At 45.0% G+C, this 17954-nt stretch overlaps 1 protein-coding gene and 1 long non-coding RNA gene across 7 annotated transcripts in view; both read left to right on the top strand.

Moving 5' to 3' along the window:
• LOC311595534 overlaps positions 1-17954 on the top strand; it is a 415275-nt gene that overhangs the window by 321694 nt on the left and 75627 nt on the right. The gene's annotated exons all lie outside the window — the stretch shown is intronic.
• Positions 1-17954, top strand: part of ZNF608 (zinc finger protein 608) — a gene marked incomplete at its 3' end in the record, with an annotated part of 113347 nt that overhangs the window by 39283 nt on the left and 56110 nt on the right. For all 6 annotated transcript variants that reach the window (XM_084778238.1, XM_084778236.1, XM_084778237.1 and 3 more), the window contains one exon: positions 10150-10405. In XM_084778238.1, coding sequence (XP_084634364.1) covers positions 10150-10405 — 256 coding nt within the window. The remainder of the gene's footprint in view (positions 1-10149; positions 10406-17954) is intronic.

A 17954-nucleotide genomic window follows, 5' to 3' on the forward strand; every position in this document is an offset into this window, starting at 1 on the left:
ACTAAGGATGACCTTGAACTCCTGATACTCCCTCCTCCACCTCCCAAATCCTGGGATGACAACCATGAGCCTCTACATGCAGATATTTGCTTTTATTCAAAGTGAAATGGCTTAGCATCGTTTTTATGAAAAAAAAAAATTTAAACAGTATGTTAGCTCACACCTGTTGTAATCCTAGTCCTTTGGAAACAGAGCTTTCAGCCAGCCTGAGCTACATAGTTTCAGATTAGCCTAAGGCTGTAGTGTGAGACATTCTTTACAGCAAATGAAAGAGCTTTTTTTTTTTTTTTTCCGGTTTTTCGAGACAGTTCCTCTGTGTAACAGCCCTGGCTGTCCTGGACTCACTTTGTAGACCAGGCTGGCCTTGAACTCAGAAATCAAACTGCCTCTGCTTCTCGAGTGCCACCACTGACCAGCATTTATTTATTTATTTATTTATTTATTTATTTATTTATGTTATTATCTTTTTGGTTTTTCAAGACAGGGTTTCTCTGTGTAGCCTTGGCTGTCCTGGCCTTTCTTTGTAGACCAGCCTGGCTGGCCTTGAACTCACAGAAATCAGCTGGCCCCTGCCTTCCTGAGAGCTGGGTTTACAGGCAAGAGCCAGCGCGCCTGGCTGAGAGAACTATTTTTAATGACACACATGTTTCTTGTTAGTATTCCATTAACATTGAAGACTATAGCTGAGGCATCTCCTCCTGACCTATGTGTCATACGGATAGCGTTTCTCAGAGGATATTCGATCTCTGTTAGGAGAAAATGCTTTCGCTAGAGAGAGACCTTTTTGGGTTTTAAAAGCTGTTCTGTTCTCAAAAGGGAAAATAACCCCACACTTGGGAGCTACAATTTACTCATGTAGGATTTTTTAGAAAGTTGTGTTATGGGGCTGAGGGAAGACTTACCCAATAAGTGTGAAGCCCTGGGTGAGTATGACACTCAAAACCAAACGTGCATAGAGCTCATGTGATGGTGAGCTATGGAGAGAACTTTCCAGAGAACATTACTGGGAGATGGATGGCTACAGCTCCCCTCCCCTCCCCCTCCCCGAACCCCTCCCCCTCCCCCAACCCTCCCCTCCCTCGCCCCTTGCTTCTGACCTGGGCAGGCAGCTCTTCTCTTTTGAACTTCATTTGTTTTTTGTTTTTTGATTTTTCAAAATCAAATGAGAGGCACCAGATCTGCTTTCAGTAGAGGTGCGTAGGAACGAACGGGCTGCAATGTGTCCTTAAAAATAGCCAGGCGCTGATACCAAGCTAGGCAAAGTCAAAATTGTTACCTTCTGTGGTTGGCCCAGGAAGTTAGGTAAAATAAGTTCTGACCATTTGCAAGATACTGCCCCCGAGGGCGCTGACGGGACTCACACATCCCCTTGCCATCTGTCACTAGCAGCATTTATTGTGTAATTCGAATGCCTGCATTTTTACAGGGCTCTGTTTGGATGGTTGGAATAAGTCACCTGGGAGGAGTAAGAAGGATTCCTTCCCCACCCCCACCCCACCCCCACCCAGCAGCCTTTCTTTTCCCTTCTTCCCCATCTCCCCATCCTTCAAGAAGTTGTGTCCATGTGTGGGTGGCGGAATGAGACACGGCCCTTTATCCCGCTTCAGCCTGGCTTCAGAAGAGTTTAGGAACCCTGGAACTACAGGCAATGTGCGTGTCAGTGACCTGGCCACTGAAACGCATGCCTTGTTGAGCTGAGTTGAAGTCCAGCCCGTGGCTCCTCCCATAGGTACCTTCTGCCAGGCAGCATCCTGGGTCACCTCTGAGCTGTCTTCCTGAAGCGGTGGAACTGAGACTTGGTAGAAACGGAGTTTGGGTGGGACTCTTCTCGGAACTCGGCTCTTATACCCAAGGAGACAGTAAAAGGCTTCTTCCCAGAATGAAGAAGGCTTCTCTAGTACCTTGTGTGATTGCCACCACCTTTCCCTGGGGGTTTGTTTTCATGTTCTAAGGGTCTTTGGAACTAGGATCAGAGGGAATCGGAGAACTCCTTTGAGCCAGTGATGACAAAACCAACCACGTACTGCTCCCTACAGCACACCCTCTCTCTGAGTGGCACTTTCAGACTGGGTTGCGTGTGGCTCAGCTGTTGGGGCAGTAGTCTTGCAGGGGACACACATGAGGCTAAGTAAGTGACAACTAATTTGATGAGGAGGAAGAGTGCTCGAGGCCCAGATCTGTATGAAATTACGCCTTGAACATCTTTGAGGGGAGACTTAGCTTAGTCACAGAACAAAAAGAAAAATCAAAGCGTCGGGCTGAGTGGTGTAATCACACCGTCGGTGCACACTTATGCCTTTGATGGTGTCTAGAAAACAGCCAAGGCTAGACAAGGACGTTTAAAGTCATGTTGTGGTTTAAGCACATCTTCTGTGTGCACTTCTGGAGGGATTCCTGATGGCCGGTGACACCCTTCCCCCACCATCAGCATCATGGGAAGCCTAGATTGTTGGTGTTCTGCGTGTCCTGCATTCTTTTTCTCTTGGCTGGAAATGGAAGCAGTCTTCCTGGCCCCAGGGGAAAAGAGTCATTGTCATTCGTAGGCTTTGGCTGCATCTCACCTACAGTTTCAGGTGGCTGTTTCTCTCGCTCTGGATGCTGGGAATTCAGCTCAGGGTTTCACACATCCAAGTACTCTACAGTGGAGCTCATCCTCCACTGTTCATGTGTGTGTGTGTGTGTGTGTGTGTGTGTGTGTGTGTGTGTGTGTGCGTGCGCGCACATGCACATGTGCTCTTGTGTGTACCTGTATGTAATATGTGCCACAGCAGATGTTTCGCTTCATCATCCTCTTTATTACCCCCTAACACAAGGTCTCTTAACCACACCTGAGCTAAGATAATGCCCAGACCGCCCCAGCTATCCTTATGTCTGTGTAACCTGCTGCGCCCCGCCGCCATCTCCATGACTGGGGTTACAGGTGTGTGCTCAACCGTGCCCAACAATTTTGCATGGACTTGAGGAGATCCAAACTCATGGCCAGGGTGCTTTTACCTGCTGCATCATCTCCTCTGCCTCTGGGGGTGTAGGGGTCAGGGTTCTGGAGGGATCATGGTATCCGTGTGCAAGCTTTAAACTGTAGGCATTTAAATTTGGGTGTGTGGCTTCCTGTGTACAAAAAAACGGGGTAAGAAACTCCCTTCGAGGTGGTGTTTCTTCCATCTCGTGTTCTGTTTTACCTTTAGCACAGGTTGCTTTTGCTTGGCCTAGGTAGGTTGAAATTCTGGCATGGCCACTCTCCCTGAGAGACCCTTCAAAGTTACCCTCTTCTCATCTCCTCACAGTTTTGTGAAGATCAAATAAAAAAAAAAAAGAAAGAAAGAAAAAAAAGTGAGGGTACAGTATAATCCTGCCTATGATGTCTGTTTGAAAACTATTCTAATCCTTTTATGCTGTGTGTGTTAAACAGTAGCTCAGGATGTGAACTCTTTGTACAAACAAGTCGAAAGTACCCATGCGGGCGGGGCTCTGGGCTTGAATTTTTAGCTCTTTGGAAATGTTGCCCCTGCCTTGGGGGAACCTTGCCTCTGTAAAGCTGCAATGGTGGGGACTCAGGTTTAGGAAGAGAAGTGATGCCTTAATTCATTAGCATAAGTTTCATCCCCCCTCCCCCACCCCTTTATTTTTTTCAACAGGTTCCAAAGCATAAATTGCTTTGATCCCCTTTCTCAGGAGGGTCTACCACATTTAGCAGAGGCCAAACTAAGACTTAACGACCAAAGCTGGAACTGTTCAGGATTGTCCACCGCAGATGGAAATTCAAACGTGATTCAATTTTGGATAGGGGATCAGAGTCTAAGGTGTATGTTTTTAACCTGACCCGGCTTTGCTAATGAACCAGTGACGTCGGGCAGATGTGTGGCACAGATTTGCTGCCACCCGAGGCAGTGGTCACCTCCAAAAAAAGCAGGGATTTCCACTTATGGCTGAACAGTCTTCTGCTTAATGCTTTTTTAAATTTAGAGGTGACTGTGGGCAATCTAATAAAACAGCCAAATACCAGGATATGAAGAAAATGTGAGCCTTAAGTACCCATGCCTCAGCAAGCTCAGAGAATCAAACAAAACATTGATTCTGTGCAAAACGAAGCACCACTCTTCCCGCCCGTGGCGGTTGGCAGTCTGAGAATCCCAGGACTGAGGGGTTAACGGCAGGACCTGTGTGGAGATTTGTGAGAACGGAAGAAAGAAACCTAGGGCACGGTGCCCTAGGTGCATCCGGGATCAGCCCTGATGCGGGCCAATTGGGGTGGGTGGGTGGTGGTCCCTGCAGGCTCCTCGGTTGGGAAGTCCTGGGCTTTTCCTTTCTCAGTCCTGGCTGCCCTCACCGGCTGTCTCCTGCAGCAGAGCCACGCGGATGCGTCTTTGTTGGTCCAGAGTGCCTGCTGCAGTGCCCCTCAGCCCTGCCCGGGAGACCCCTCTGTATTTGCTTTGGGTTTCCTGGTACTGCAGACCCTCCCTGGCTGACACAGTCAACTGCTCTATGATGAAAAGCAGCCACCACGAGCACTCCAGCTTTGGAGCCTTCTTGGCTCATCAGCACTCAGGAAGCCCTTGAAATAAGGTGTACAGAGAAAATATTGCCAGGATCTCTGCAGAGTAGCCCAACCCCCCACCCCCGCCCTCTGATTACATACACTAAGTGCCCGCTATCTGTGTAAATAACCGTCTCTTCGCCGCCTCCCTGCACCCTCTCTGCTTCCCCCCGCCCCCTGCTCTTAGACTCTCTGGCGTGATAAATAGCCAGGCTACTGCACAGCGTGCACCAACACCTGGGAATAATCATGCAAAAATAACAGTGAGAGACTGCGGCGCGTCTGTTCCTGACATTAACTTTCCTCAGTTTGACAGGCTGCCACCACCAGCTGTTAGACTTACGAGGTTTTTGGTTCTTTTTTTTTTTTTTTTTTTTTTTTTCCCCCCTTCTCCTCCCCACTGGAGATGGCCGCTTTCCTCTTTGGGATTCTAATAGGTTACATCAGCGTCCCATCAAGATGATAGACATGAGCTTTGACAAAGGAACCCTTGCTAAAACTGGCCGGTACTTTTGTTCTGACCTTTAATTCTTGTTACAGCACCTTACTCCTGCCCCCGCCCCCCCTCAAGTGAGTTTTAAATGAGGACTGTCTTTATAGAAGCATGTTTCTTCCCCTAGGAAGGTATGCAGAGCTGCTTCTCTTGAACTGCTTTTTGTAATACAGCGTAACCTTTGGCCTCCGAGGACCAAACCACCCATCAGTTTCCTTTCATCCAATAAGATGGCAATAGTGTTGACGGTAGGACTAGCTCCTACATGTTGAGTGTTACTCTGTCTTATGCCCTGAACTAGGTTGCTTGTATGATTCCCTGTCGCATTGGCTACGTGCTGTGTGTGTGTGTGTGTGTGTGTGTGTGTGTGTGTGTGTGTGTGTGTGTGTTTCTCCAGATGAAGACAGTTACTTAGAGATCAAGTGGCTTGCCTGAGGTTCCATAGGGAATGACCAAGTTTGGATTCCAACCCCAAAGGCCATTGTTTGCACCACACCGTTTATCCTAAATGTTCCCCGCCTTTTACACCCTTTCCTTGAATGCAGCTCTACAAATGAAGTTGTCATTTCAACCCACTTATGATTACTTAATTAGTGCTTGATTGATTCTCTTGATGAATCTTGCAGCCTTGGGGGACAGGAGCTTGGGGCCCATTCTTTTCTTTTCTTTTCTTTCTTTTCTTTTTTCTTTTCTTTTTCTTTTTTTTTTTTTTTTTGGTAGCAGGTTGCACAGTTTAGCAGGTAGCAGTAGCTATTTTGTGGGTGTGGGATGTGTTGAAGTGAGCAGCAATAGACTTTGGGGGAGTCTATGTGAGCAAAGAGGTGTAACTGGAGGTTAGAAGAATTTTTGGAGTAATTCAGGGGTCCCCAGGATGCCTGGGAGGCTCTCATCACTGCCATGAGACTATAAAATGGGGCTGGGCTGTGCAGGCAGACCGCTGCAAGGCGTCCGTGCTTGAAAGAGGCTGTATTTCCGCAGGGTGAGCTTCTCTGCTCTAAGCCTCCTTTTCTTATACTTCTAACACACTTTAAGAACACTTAGCCATGCATTTAGAGGGGATTACAGATTTATGTTAAATATGGTAGCGTATAGAAAGCAGCTTTAGAAGGTTGTGGGTAGCATTTAGAGAACGGGAGCACGTGACTAGGGACTCTGCCCTTCAAGACAGTGTTTCCTGGGAGGTACCTGGTGTTTAGAGATCCATATGCAAGAGCTACTGCAGTCTTCCCGGCAACCCAGTGGGGGTAATGGCCATTATCCCCCCCCCCCCCACCTCATTTCTTAGATGCTGATCCTGCTGTTGGGTGTTCTGGCATTGGCTTAGGGTCCTACACAACATGAACTGGCAGAGCCAGGACTTGAACCCTGGCCCCTTGCTAACAAACCCTACCTTCCTCAGCTGCCCAGCTGGGAAGCTGTTGTCTCCCAGCAGGCAGGCCAATGGAATGGTTTTTCAGTCCTCTGCCTTAACAATAATCCTTACCTGAAGAAATTATGGCTTCAGTATAGATGAGTGACCTGAGAAAATCAGAGCATAGCAGATGTGATCTCTTGTATAACCGCCGAGGCCAAGTTTGATAGTGCAGGCTTGCAACCCCAGAACTGGGGAAGCAGAGAACCCACAGTCGGAAGCCAGATTCTGTGTGTGTCAAGGAGCTCTGTCTCAACAATTACTAAACTAACCACGGACTAACTTTTAAGGTCCTGCTTTCTGTATCATACCTGTTCTCTGTGGGTGACACCGTGACACACATGAGAGAACCGAAACCCATTCAGAGGAACACATCCTCTGGGGAATTACCTGGTAGAAATTACTGGCCGTGTTCCCTGTAGAGTCCACCCTACTTTAGTCTCCTGGGGTAGGTGATTCTCTTGTGAATTTCCCACTGCAGAGTGTTCTTCTCCGCTGTCCTGGCTGACACTTGAGCCAGCTTGTTGTACTTGCCACCAAACGGGACACAAGTTTCCCTAGAATTGAGTGGGTTCATCTAAGTGACCTTCTTGCTGGAACATTCTGTGACGGTCTCAGGCAAAGAGTGGAGGCATAGATACACAGAGCTGCGTGTGGCTAATGTGAGGAATGTGGGAGGGCTCTGTGACACTCGGGCTCCAGTTATTATATGAGCTAATGGAAATTCAGATTCTTCTCTAAGCTCCTAAGTATTAATAAATAAGAGGGATGCTTTTAAAAATAGCCTATCTGCCAAGTAAAATACTCTGGGAGTGGTTTTCATTCTACCCCCCAAAACTCCCTTTCCATTTGCTGACCTTTAGGGAGAACGGCCTGCTGTGGGGACACATGGGTGGTCTTGGTGCCCCTCCTCGGCAGGACTCGGGGCTTTGGGGGGGGGGGAGAATGCAGCATAGGGAAAGATCTGATTCTTCTGCTCCATAGGAAAAGAGAGAACACTTGACTCAGAGATTTGAATATTTGAGATTATTCTACCTACCAGATGTTAAGGGCTTTAGGCTACTGTCATTTTCTGAGTAAGCTAGTATTTATAGTCAAAGTCTGTGAACCTTCACTTCCTTGTTTTAAAATGTGGTGGATGGGGCTTCTACATCATCACCGACTCAGCTCTGGTCATTACATTTGGATTGTGTTCACTGGAAATCCACACAGTTAGGCTCTTTGGAGGCTTTCTATCTCAAGACACCTAAGTTCTTCAGTAGTTTGGACTCTGGAATGTGTCTCTCAGCGACAGAGTCTACAGCAGGCCCTGGGTTTGGCTCCCAGCAGCAACAGCAGCAAGCAGCCCCACAACAAAAATTTAAAAAGAAAATCGATTTTTGGAATTATATAATTATCACAAATATTATGGGGTGTGTCACAGATCTTTCGCTGAGCAGGGCTGTGTTGAAGCCAGGACTCAATGTAGAAACAGGTGTAATGAGACCTGATAGCAACATTCAAAGGCTGAAGAATCCATTTTCCAACTGAGGAAAGTGGGCCTCAGAGAGGTTAAAAGATAAGGAAAGGTCACAGCCTAGTTAGTATCCGATGTGGAGCCAAAATCCTAGTGTGAACACGTGACACACTCAGAAAGGTCCCATTCATCGTCCATTCAGTCCTCACCTTCAAAATCTGAATCACGGCCCTCCCGCTTGGACTCCTCACTTCTCATATTTTGGTCCGTTTCCTTACACGTCACCTCAAGCTGTCTGTCTTCTCAGTATTAGTGTGCGCTGTGGATCAGGCCACCTGAGGCTGTTTTCAGAAAATTGCTCTAATTTGTCCCTTTAGCTTTATAGCACCTAACATCATCTCGCAGTTTTTAATTTTGGAAAGTGATTCAAATTTCACACAGGTTTTTAGCTGCAATAAAGATTGTAGTTAGGATTAGGCTCTTCTTCTTCTTCTTCTTCTTCTTCTTCTCTCTCTCTCTCTCTCTCTCTCTCTCTCTCTCTCTCTCTCTCCCCTCTCCCCCCAATAATTTCCTTCCACAGAGCCCCTTTCTTCATTCACCGGCCCCTGTTTTAAAATAGGAACTTTCAATGGGAACTTTGATCTGCACTAAGCTGCAGTTTCTAGGAGGCATAAACCACCTTATTTACTAAGCTGCTGAGGGCTTTTCTTTCTGAGACTCAGCAATCAGAATAAGGAATGCAGAACAATATAAAGTATGGCGCAAAAGAAGTTTTATGGCAGCTTTGAGAGCAGGAAATTAAGTTTCTTTAGCATGCAGATGGGTGAAGGCATCTAGAATGGCTCAGACAAGTGAACGTCAGTTTATTGTTTTCGGTGGAATGCAAATCATAGATGGTCCTCTGGCCATTTCATCCAGGAGCCCACACAGAGGACTGCCTCCACCACTGAAGGAGCACAGTTCCTTCATCTGACTATTGAAATACTCTTTTTATTAGTTTTTTTTTAAAGCAACAAAGACTATATAATATTAAATCTGTATCCTAAAGACTGCAAAGTAGGCTTTATGAAGCAAGGGGTGTATGCATGGCAAATGGAGTTTTACTAGGTCAACCATCTGGGTGTCCTTCTTAACATTTACTGTTTGCTAACCCAACGGATAACGAACTCAGGATGCTGTCGCTTGTATTCAGGCACTGTCTGTGCACACTGCATAGGTAATCTGGAGTCTCAATACATAGGCGTGTTCTTCTGCATCTTTTTCACAGACAGTGACTTGTTCCCAATGATGAATCAAAGCCATTCATGGCAGTCCTAGTTAAGTGAGCCCAGTGAATAGTTGGCAATCTGTCTAGGACATATGTGGCTTTTGTTTTCATCACAGTTGGGCATCTAAACTTGGGAAGAACACCTTTGCTGCCCTCTTAGGGGTGCAAAGAGGGCATTCTTGGGCTACAAGGCCTTGTACTTGCTGCAGTATCCACTTTTCAATTTTGAGAGGGGGTACTGCCAGGCTTTGGTCAAGCCCCTCGCTCGTCTTGATATTATTGTCTTGATAAGATGAATCACATGAAGGCTTTGTAGGTTGTAGAGCTCAGGTTGTGTTGATGCCAGGCACACAGTTTACTTATTCTCTTTATGAATTTCTGCTAAACTTCACGCTAGAACATCTAATTAAAAACTGGTTCTTAACACAGGCTAATATTCAGTTTATGTGCTTCAGTGTGTATAATCAAGTAATAAATTTCATATATTCAGCAGAGTAAGTTAATATTTTAGTAGTGATTTAATTCATTATGCTTTATAAAATACGCTGAGAATAACTGTAGTCAATCTCCTTTATTTAAATGTCCAATAATATAGATATGATGTTTATTAGTATTTTTCGGGAGTTTTTCCTTTTGATAATGTTATAATTTTGAAAATGAGGTTCCGGTATGAGTGGGACATAGTGTTAATTTTACAAAACATTTTTCATTCACATTTCTGGAGACTGAAAGGTTGTCCATTGGTGAATTTTGAGGCCTGCTTCTCATTCAGGAAGCTAGTGTTCTCCTCTTCACCTTCTTGGACTGGAAAACACAAAGTGCTCATTTCTGTTGTGCTTATATTTTGGCACCACGAAAGCACTCAAAGCCTAGGATAATTACAATGGAATGTAGAATAATGCTCTGTTCTAGAAGCGATGTAAGCAGATTGCATTACGGAGAAATCCCAGAATGCATCACCCCTGCAGTAAGCCTGTCTGTCTTTCAGGTTGACCCCCTGTTTACAGTGCCGGCACCACCGCCGCCGATTGCCAGCAGTCTCGCACCTCAGATTCTGCCCTCCTACTTTTCCCCATCTTCATCCAATATTGCAGCACCAGTCGAGCAGCTTTTGGTTCGGACTCGGTCCGTGGGTGTCAATACGTGTGAAGTTGGAGTAGTGACAGAGCCAGAGTGTCTTGGGCCCTGTGAACCTGGGACCAGTGTCAATTTGGAAGGGATCGTGTGGCATGAAACAGAAGAAGGTAAATATCACTTATTTTTATTTATCTCCCTCTGCCCTCTTCTCTGTTTTGTAGCTCTGTCCATCTGTGATGGGGATTTATGTTCTTTGTGGTTTGAGAGGACAGAAAGGTGGTTTGCAGGCTCTCTGACTTCTCGGTTAAGTAATGATGCGTAATGGCCGTGTTCCTGGCTGCCTTTACCTTAAAGATATGTCGGAGCCTTAAAAATGTTTCTCCATGCTGAGGGCTAACATGGAGGACCCGTGAGAAGTGGGGGTCATGAGCAACTCTCTCCTAAATGGTACCAAGGTGACAGAGCTCAAGTTCATTTTACTTGTGGTCTGCCAGTCAATTTGTCTGTTTCTGTGTTGCGGGGTCTTGTATTTAATTTATCCACCTACCTTCTGAATCCAACCGCGTTCCTTCCTCATAGCCAGGACCATCGTCATGATGCAGCAGAGGCTGGTTGGTGCTCAGAGCTAATGACGCTAAGGTTAAAGGTTTAAGGCCCACTTGAGCCAGTCATCTCTTCTATGTCCCTAGACAGAACATTTCTTGTCCCTTAACTCATCAAGCTGCTTGGCAAGTGCAGCCCATTAGTCACCTGGGAAACACTGCCCCGGGCAAACTGGATCCGTCTATCACCACCATTGGGAATATAAGTCGGAGTACCAGTGGGTACTCATGCAGACAGTAGGTCCAGATCAGGTCGCCATGTCTCAGAGCACATGGGGTGGAGGGTTTCCAGTGGCATGCATCATTAACAGGCCAGAAGACACTGTAAAGCCACCCTCAGGGACAGAGAGCAGCCTGCTGCACGTACAGTGAGAAGAGTGGGGAGTTGAAGGAAGAAGCACACCAGTTGTTTCAAGAGGACCAGCAGAAAATGAGCCTGGGGAGCCTTCCTCCCCTTTAAGCTAGGTTGGCCGTATGTAAAGGAGATGGTTAGCAGCTGCAAACATCTGGGCAGCTGTGAGAAGAGTCAGGACAAGGATGAGAGTGACAAGAACGGGCTGAGACTCAGTCACTGGTTGGGTTGGTCTGAGTTAAGTGGGGAAACTGAGGATGCAAACTCGAAGAAGGTAGAATATGTGCCAGGGAGGCTTGGGTGAGTGCGCACTCCCCCCCACCCCCCTCCCAGGGCTTATTGCTGGGGAGAAGCAGCTCTGACTGCTACAGGAAAAACCAAAAATTGGAGAAATCTTTAAATTCCACTATGACATTAAATGTACTCTTGTGTGACTTGTTTCTTAATTAATAATTGAAAAGCAAAGATTGCAGCTGGTGCCAGTACGGAAGAGAAGGAACCATATAGCAAAAGAGAGCGGAAAAATAGCAGCTATGGGGTTAGTTCTTGTTTGTTTTAGTAGAAACGATTCCTGAAGTTTAATTTGACTTTAGAAATTGGGGTTTGTTTTGTTTCATCTTCCCCATGTTTGCACTTTTAGTCTGGGTTTGTCACTACTCCGAAAAGCCAATTGGCACAATACCATGAAAATATAGGGCAGGGTGGTGTGACGTGAGAGCAGATAGATTTAAACTTTTCTCACCCTGCCTGTTTGTTCAGAACCTATTTCCAAAGCCAAGGTGCCAGTCTCTGCCGGGGCCTCACCCCTCAGGCTGGACAACCTCCCTCCCTGGAGTTAGCCCTGAAAGCGGCAGTTGTGGAGAAGGAGTTGAGGCTGACCCCGAAGAGGGGCAAGATGTGCACTACATCACAGTTAATTCATTACATGAAGATTTTCAGAAAAAGGCGGAAAAGGCTTGGAGAAAATAGGGTTTAACTTCCATAAATTTGAAATTGAGATTTCTTGGAAAATTCACTCATTAAAGTAAGTTACTGTCTTCCTGTTTCTTAAAGGACTTAGTGCTTGTCATGATTTTATTTACGTAAGTGTGGAGTAGGACGCGCCTCCTGTGGTGTAACCTCACTGGGTGGTAGATGTTATAAAATTAGCCACAAGCTTTCTGGGACAGTTTGGGTTATTTTTCAGTTTGCCTGGAAGTCTGTTTAGTTTTGACTTTTAACCTTGGCCTCTAATAAAAGTGGCTTATTTGGAGCAGGGGTGGGGAGGGGGGTTGACGGGTTGTGCTTAAAAGCCAAGGCTAGTGTATGAATTGAGGCGGAATTCTGATACCCTGGCCCTATGTTTAAAGAGCTTGAAGAAATTGTTTTGAAAGTATACAAATAAAGTCTTACCACTTCCACCCTAGCCTTTAAAAATGTTTTTTTGATTTTAAATAAACTTTCTTTTTTCTTTTTTCTTTTTTTTGAGACAAAGCGTCACTCTGTACTGGAGGCTGGCACTGACCTCCTGCTCCACATGCCTCTGCCTTCTGAGTGTTGGGATTTCAAGCATGTGCCGCCACGCACGGTGGTCTCCAGGTTTTGATATAACTGGTTTCCTATGCCTCCACCCAGCCGTATCTGTGGGTGTCTCTGCGTTGACTCATAGCTATAGAAGTAAGGCATAGTAGTCAACCATGGGCAGGGCCAGTCTCATGACCGCCTGAATGGGCCAGGACATGGCATGTGCAGCTGTGTACTGTATGGCTGAAGGAGCTAGAACCATAAACTAAATTTCTGGCCTCTGCAGATTTTAAGAAGTCATCTTTACGAAGACCTGGGTCCTAAGACGTGCATTTAATAGACACCCATTTTCAAGAAGAGGCCGTTTACTTTTTTATTTCTTACCTTGGTCTGGTGTGTTTAAGGTCTATTTCAACTTTTTGACTATTTCTTCTTTTCAAAAAAAGTCAAGAGGAATGGTAGGAGCAAAAAAAAAAAAAGATGCAATTGTTTGTTCTATGAACTTTGACTAAAGAAAGAGGTGCTTATCCTCGAACTTATAAAACTGTCCAGTGAATGGGACCAAGGGCCTGAGTCGAATGCCTCCATTGCAAGTATCGCCGGTTGTGTGTTTCCCAGGTTTAATCTGATAGTGCATTCACATGTGTGCAGGTCGTGTATGCCTGTGTTTTCAGACCATAGAATTTCAAGAATTCATAGTCACAGTCTTCAGGGAATATCGGATATTTTTTCAACCTCTTGGAGAACAGAGGAGTAGTGAGACTGGAATGTGACATAGGGTCAAGTGTTCGGCTACCTCCTGCCCTTGGAAGCCCTTACTGGGGTCTGCTCGCTGGAGTTCGTGTGTCTCCAGATACCACCCGCATGTAAATTTCTGCTGGTTCAAGAGAACCAAGTTGTGCGTGGAAAGAAAGTGTTAACAGGAATGTTGTTTTTGGAAAAACTGAGCAGGCTTTAGACTATGCTTATTAATAGGAGAGAAAAACTATTACTACGTGTGGGTGTTGGCTCATTCTGTGCTGCTCTTTCTTCTCCAAGGTGAATGCTTAGGAGCAGTGAAGGATTGTACGGAATTACTCTCAGCTGTTGGAAGAATTTCCATAGCATTTCACTCATGACAGTTGGGGCACACATGCCTAAAGTATAAGAGTTTGTTTGAAAATGTGCTCCTTAAAAAAACGGCGAATTCAGCACTGTGTGTAAATACATGTGTTGAAGTTGGCCTTAGGGGTCTTGAGTGTGTTTTCTTTTGCATTATATTGAAGTGGGGATTTTAAACAATTATATTTATTTTTAATGATATGTACTCGAGTGGATCTCTGCATATGTACATGAGCACAGGTGCCTGAGGAAGCCAAATGAGGGGTTTGGATTTCGCAGAGCTGGAATGACAGGTGACTGTGAGTGGCAGGGCCCCCAAGGTGTGCTGGGAACTGAACTCTTGACTGCTGAGCCAGCTTTCCAGCTTGTCAGTCGTGTTTCTTATTGGGCCTTTTTGGGTCAGATTGAGTTGGCATGGATTTGCTACTGGTCTGGTTTGGCTAATGGCCTGCCATTGGTTGTTGTAATATTCCAAAGGTGATTGCAGGGTAGGGGAGAAAAAGGGGAAGGGAGGACATTGGGTCCTTTGTAGGGTTCCTTGATCCTTCTTTATAAGGGAGTCATGGGAATTTATTGTCCCAAGTGCCCCAGGATAAAATGGACAGGCACACTTGCCTTTACCCAGTGGTTGATAAGACCTGCCAAGATGCTGTAGTATGGCAGGGAGCATAGTTGTTCAGTTAGTCGTGAGGGAAGTGGGAGCCTTGAACATCCAGATGTACCAGAGAGGATTTGAGGGACAGCCTTCAGGAGCAAGCTATGATACCATTCTTCCTAATGTGATGGGAGACATCTTACTGCCGAGTTCTCAAATGAGCCAGGCACTCTAGATTTATTTCTTCATAATTTCTGCTGAATGAATTTCAAAATCGTCCAGAAAGAAACCAACAGTAACGTTAATGTAGCATATATGCTGGGGAAAGTGGATCTTGCTTGTAGATCCAGCAATCTGCAGACAGAAGGAATGTGAGCGTGAGGCTAGCTTGGGCTCCAGGGAGACCCTGGCCACAAACAAAGCAAGCCAGCCAACCAACCTTGCTTAGATCATCAATGGGGGATTTCCTAGGAGACAGTGGAATGCCAGGGGCACAGGGAGCATGTAACAAGACAGAATCACGTTGAAGGGAAGAATGCCATATCGGAATTTCTTCACCTGGTGGTCTGTGCCTTTGCTTTCCAAGGGGGTGGGGGAAGACTTGGGAAATGATTGTTTTAAACGTAATTAACTGGAGAAATAAATGACTTTTTAAAAACCACTAGAGATGTTCGTAAATTTCACTTCTCTTGGATCTCCAAAGTCATGAATGTGCAGTGTAGTGAGTTTCAAAATAACTCATTAAAAGGCAAATGATCTGCATAATTGAGGATAGTCTAAGATACAGTATTAGGATTCTTATTCTACAGTATTTATTTACTGATCCTGCCACTTCAAACAGAACGTTTTTTTTAAACTTCTGATTAATCTGAGAAGAGATTACATACTAATCCAGGCTTACACCGTGTTTTCTGTGGCTAAACATGGAGTTTGTGCAATGCTTTGCAGAGTAAGAAGCTATTTATTGAAGTTCATAGCTGTGTTATTATAAACTTATCTGTTATTCACAGGGTCATGAAATGACACTGGTGACTTGCATGCTTCATTATCAACTCCCTTCACTGTTATCTGTGCCGTCACAGGGAACACTGAGAAAGCTGGTGGCTGGAGCTCGTGACCAGTGCTCAGCTGAGGGTTACCAACTCAGGTGTTTGTCAAAAATAAATATAGAGGCAGGTGGATTACTGTGCGAGGCCAGCTTGGTCTACAAAGCAAGTCCAGGACAGCCAAGGCTACACAGAGAAACTGTCTCAAAAAACCAAAATTATAAATAAATAAATAAATAGCTGTTTAATTTCTATGTTGGTAAGAAAAATAGTCTAGCCTTGATCCTTAACAGAACCCCACAGAGGTTTCGAGGGGATGAAAGAACTACTAATTATACTTAGCACCATTGCGTGGACTGGCCATGACCTTTTCCATAGACTTCCTTGCCTAGCTTACAGGGAGGTTACCAATGAGCATACAGATTGTCCCTTGAAAGCTGGTGGCAGAGCATCCCAAAGGTTGTATCTTCCAGAGTGCATATCCATGTGGAAAAGAAGCCCAAGTCAACAACCAAAGCATGTGTTTGCCGAACACAAACCATTTATTTAGCTCAGGCTATTCTGAGAGCAAGGTTATTGTCTCCGTTTGGAGATAGTCTTACTAAGTCGTCCTAGGACCAAGCCACCCTCCTGCTGTAGCTAAGTAGCTGGAGTTTCAAGTGGGACCCACTGTATTGACCCAACATCTTTAAGAAAAGGTTTGTAATAGAAGGAGAACCCTGTGAAGTGCGCTTAATGCTGTCCTGAGGAAGTGACGTGGGCAAACTGGGTACAACGGAGGCTTGGGACTGTGTGTTTTGTTGGAAAGCCCCACTACAGCCACCTTTCCTGTTATCAGTGTGAGTAGCACGATACTTTCAAGAAGGACTCAGCTTCGTGGTTTTAGACCAACATGTAATCTTCAGTTATTTCTATCTATCCTTTTGTGGGGACATCGGGTGTTAAGTAATAAAGCAGGCACCTTGAACTAACCTAATTTGAATACAGAACTTCAAGTACTTATAAGTAAATTTTTCTTAGGATTTAGAGCCTTGCAAGGCTTGCATGCTGCCCTTAACCCCCCACTGCCCCCATCTCTCTCTCTCTCTCTCTCTCTCTCTCTCTCTCTCTCTCTCTCTCTCTCTCTCTTTCTCTCTCAACTGATGTATTTAATAAATTTATAAAGACAATTTGAAAGAGTTTGATGTTATAGTCATTTTGAACTAAAGGTAAATTTATAATTGCCATACGGAAATGACCTCACTAGTTGCAAAGAATGGCTACTGACCCAGCCAGGCTCAGCGATTGCAGCATTTCATTGATTTTTATTTTTTATTTTTTTACAATTTTCATAGCTTTATTGAAATATAATTCACATAACATGCAGTCTGCCCATTGAAAGTGTATGATCCATTGGCTTCTCACTACACTTAGAGTCAGGCAGCCATCCTTCCAACTAATCTCAAAAGGTTCCATCATCCCAAATGAAAAGCAGGACCTTATTCCTCCTGCAGTGACTTTTTCATTGTTTTGTTCTTGACTCTTCGGTGAATTCTGGATAAACATGTGGGGTTTGGGGTAAGATAAAGGGTTGAATCGGTAAGCACTTTCTTTGACTTGGGTGTTGACTAGGCATTGAGTTCATTTAAACCAAAGCAAGCTCTCTGTCACTCACCACACCATCTCTGTTCTAATCGAGAGGGGGACTCTGTTCTCTTGTGCCACATAGCACGCCTGGCGAATGGGAGAGTCTGAATTTGAACTCCTCACAGTTAGACTCTGAGACCCTTCCATCAGAGTTTCCCCGTGTTTCCCGAGGCGCTGGGCTTCGAGCGAGCGTGGTAACTAGAGAGGTTGCATTTGAAGTGTGAGATGGTAAGAGTTCCTCTGTAGTTTCTCTGTAGTCTGATTTCGGCAGTTGTCGTCAAACTTCAGCTGGGTTGATGCGTACACACCGTCCTTTCCAGCCCCACTCTCCTGCAAGCTGCCTAAGTGTGAGTCATGTACTCCTTTAGTGTGGTACAGCCCTCGCCTGGCATACAACAAGTCCAAACATACATATTTATGGACTGTTGAATAAATCCATGGAACAAAATGACACAGGCTAAATACCAGTGTAACTTGGAGCCATGAAGCTTTTTGAATTATGTTTGGTCTAGACAATAAAAAATATCTTCAGAAATACATTATTGCTGATTTTTAAAAAAAATCTATTGAAAAATCAGATTTAGAAAAAGAATTAAACTTCTAACCTTGCTATTATTTGGCATCAGAATAAAAGGAAAGTGTCATCAAAGTTATTCATTCCCAGATGGCAACCCATTCCAGAGGAGAGGGGCACTTGTCTCTAAGCCCAAAGACCTGAGATCCCTGCTCAGGACCCATATGGACAGAAAGAAAGAACTGATCCCTGCAAGTTGTCTTCTGGCCTCCACATTCAAGTTATGGGATGTCCACCACTCTCCCAAAAAAAAAAAAAAATACACAAAGTCAGTAAATAAATAAATGCAATGATTTAGTCATTCATTATTACCCTCA

This window comes from Acomys minous, assembly GCF_964271855.1.
Source record: "Acomys minous genome assembly, chromosome: 4".
Lineage (NCBI taxonomy): Eukaryota > Metazoa > Chordata > Mammalia > Rodentia > Muridae > Acomys > Acomys minous.